Source organism: Prenolepis imparis, unplaced genomic scaffold (assembly GCF_030444845.1).
Source record: "Prenolepis imparis isolate NDT839.2.m4 unplaced genomic scaffold, iyPreImpa1.0 SCAF_6, whole genome shotgun sequence".
NCBI classification, from domain to species: domain Eukaryota; kingdom Metazoa; phylum Arthropoda; class Insecta; order Hymenoptera; family Formicidae; genus Prenolepis; species Prenolepis imparis.
The window spans coordinates 19,145,143-19,148,108 of record NW_028141164.1 but is presented as its reverse complement, the minus strand read 5'-3'; the positions used below and the strand labels follow the sequence as shown (position 1 = coordinate 19,148,108).

Genomic DNA, 2,966 nt, shown 5'->3' with positions numbered 1-2,966 from the left:
ATACGACCCACGCCCGATTGCCATAAATTTTTGTAGAAACACTGTAAATGATGTCAAATGATTGTCCTTAAGTGGATTTTCACCGATACAAACATTTAATGCTAAAAATATTAAAATAACTTTCTACATAAATTATTGTCGGTAATTATATAGAATAGGGCTTTTTCACATGAGTACACACACACACACACACGGGGGGGTGCAAGGGGGCCTTCGGCCCCCCTCCCGCACCCTCCCGCCGGTAAGCAGGTTGGACCTCGCTTCACGTTGTAAAGTATATGCCTAAACACAGTGAATTCCAATAGACAATCAAGAAAGATATATTCAAATAACATAACACATTTAATATCAAATATATACAAAGCGTCCTAAGATATACAATATACATATATAAAGAATCCTAAGAAATACAAAAATAGAATATCAGAACGAAAACGTCAACAAGAAACAATTTATATTATTCTTTTTTTAGCCAGAATATACATATTTAATGTCTTCAATTAATTTTTTAAATGGATCTAATTTATGTTTTTTTATATCTCGCCTCCACAGAAACTCACACAAATGATCAGCCATATTGTCTTTCGTAATTCCACCTCGACTCAAAAATCTTCTCATTACGCGCCATAATGATTCGATAGTTTGAGTATGTGCTCCGCTATCTGAATTTATAAATTCCATTGAATGGTTCACAGTATTATGTTTATAACCATGTTCTTCCAAATTTTCATATCCTTTCCAACAGTCAGAGTGGATTTCCGTACCAGGAGCAACATGTTTTTTTATTAAATTTAATAAAGTTGTCGCATCCCGTTTATTATCAGGGCATATTTCTAAATGATAACCTGTAGACTCTCCACGCACAATCATACCAAATATCCAACAACCTTCAACAATACGGCCCCGTTCATATTTTCTTCGACCAATTTTACATTCATCAACTTCCAATAAAATTGTCTCCTCCAATGTAGCCTTCTTCTTCATAATTTTTGTCCACAGCTATTGTACAAACTTCACGACAAAATGAATATCTATCTGATATCGTTTCAGAGAATGTTATTTCACCGCTAAGCCAACTGCTTTCACGAATAGCTTGTCCAAAAGACATATCAACAACAAAACAATATGTTATTATCAAACATTTTCCACTGAAGTACGACATCTTTCAAACCTGTATTGTGTGCAACTGTTACACTATGATCATATTTTCCACGTTTGCGACACCGAAATCTTCCGCATATACAATAAGACTCATCCAAAACCATCGAGCATTTATGAATTTTGCAAAATTTCGAACTCGAAATTAGTCCAAGTTCTCTCACCAAGTGCAATGTAGTAGCTCTATCCTTTAACTTAGAACCCAGTAAAAATAGCGTCATTTTTTCGCACATTTTGACAGTAATAATTGTAATACTTCTGCATTAACAATTTATATTTACTTGTGATTACTTCGCTCTCTTACAGTAAATATAGACTCATCTGGTAAAACAGTGACATATTAAAACACAGTAACACCAACAATGATATAGTAAAATCGTTTCTGCTGGTAAAACAGTGTAATAGACAATAATTTACACAGAACATTATTTTAATATTTTTAGCATTAAATGTTTGTATCGGTGAAAATCCACTTAAGGACATTCATTTGACATCATTTACAATGTTTCTACAAAAATTCATAGCAATCGGGCGTGGGTCGTATTCGGAAGTCCACCCAATTGTTACAATATATGAAATATGAAATACATACATATGCACAAAAATCTTGATCAATATATCAATAGTATAATATGTTACATTACATAATATGATATTACACACACACACACAAACACATTATATTCATTATATTACATTTTTATAAAGGTGTCCGGTAATGTCCCCATGGTAATGTGTTTGTTGAATCAGGTATGACATAACGCTTGTCATCGTACGGACTCAGAGCAATTTTCGTCTCGCTGACAGTATACACTTCGTGCAATTTTGATCTTATATAAGACTGCTGTCGCGTCATTTCAATCTCGTCATTCAGGCATTGCGTATAATCGTCAAATGTTATCGTTCTCGTGACAACGTTACTCTTGACACCTTTTACTTTTTTTGTATCCTTCTTACCATCTACTCGCAAAGCGTACATTTTTGCTCTGAGCTCTACAAATTCGGTCATTATCGCGCCGTTATTTACATCTTTCATTAGACCCGGTACCTTTTTATTCACAAGCGGTATACCGTATGCATTGTCCGCAGCGTAATCACTCGTATCGATTCTAGCGATATCGTGTTTCATATTTTCATACACGTCTTCGCATTCAATATGATATAATAAACTGTCGGTATCGGTATACATTATCCGACATCTGTCATGATAGAGTGGTAACATATACTCATGATGAAATTCGTACAAACACGTTTTAGAGATGTCGACTATACACTTGCCAACATATATTGGTTTGTAAAATTTTACTTAGAGTTTACGTAATTCTATGGCAATAAAATTTTCTGAAAAGATACTTCTACTGTGGAAATTTGGTTTCGCAATCATTGCCTCTGCGTCGTATTGTCCGTCCCACTTTGTCAATAATTTTACATCGACACGACTACGCACATTTTCCATCGTTTTGCCAAATACCGCATTATTCATTAATTTGTATACATTTTTTTCAAAGTTATTTTTTGCATGAGTTCTAAATTCTGTATTAAGTTCGATGTAATCGCGGAGCCATGCGGATTGAACGAATTGTAATATGCGATGTATCTTTACGAGAAGAAGGCCGTGACGCATACACTGCTGCAGGTTGCGGTAGTGTATCACGTAACGTTCCTTAACGTATAGTGTTGCGTGAAGCTTATCTTCCTGCTTACCGGGTGGTTTGTCGCGTATCGAGCAAAACGGCAGGTCAGTGTGCGTGTCGTGAAGATGCTGCAGATATTCTAAATCTACTTCCAGGATATAGCCTATAGGCGAA

The 2,966-nt window shown here is 35.3% G+C and overlaps 1 protein-coding gene across 1 annotated transcript; it reads right to left on the bottom strand.

Annotated features, from left to right (window-relative positions):
* Positions 1-1,858: 1,858 nt before the first annotated feature.
* Positions 1,859-2,380, bottom strand: LOC145937921 (uncharacterized). The gene has a single exon (XM_083041273.1). The coding sequence runs from the start codon at positions 2,378-2,380 to the stop codon at positions 1,859-1,861; it is 522 nt and encodes a 173-aa protein (XP_082897399.1).
* Between the last annotated feature and the right edge of the window lie 586 nt (positions 2,381-2,966).

What these genes read in the sequence shown, in the direction of transcription:
- LOC145937921 (XM_083041273.1), bottom strand. Translation starts at nt 2,380, where the DNA reads ATGTTACCACTCTATCATGACAGATGTCGGATAATGTATACCGATACC.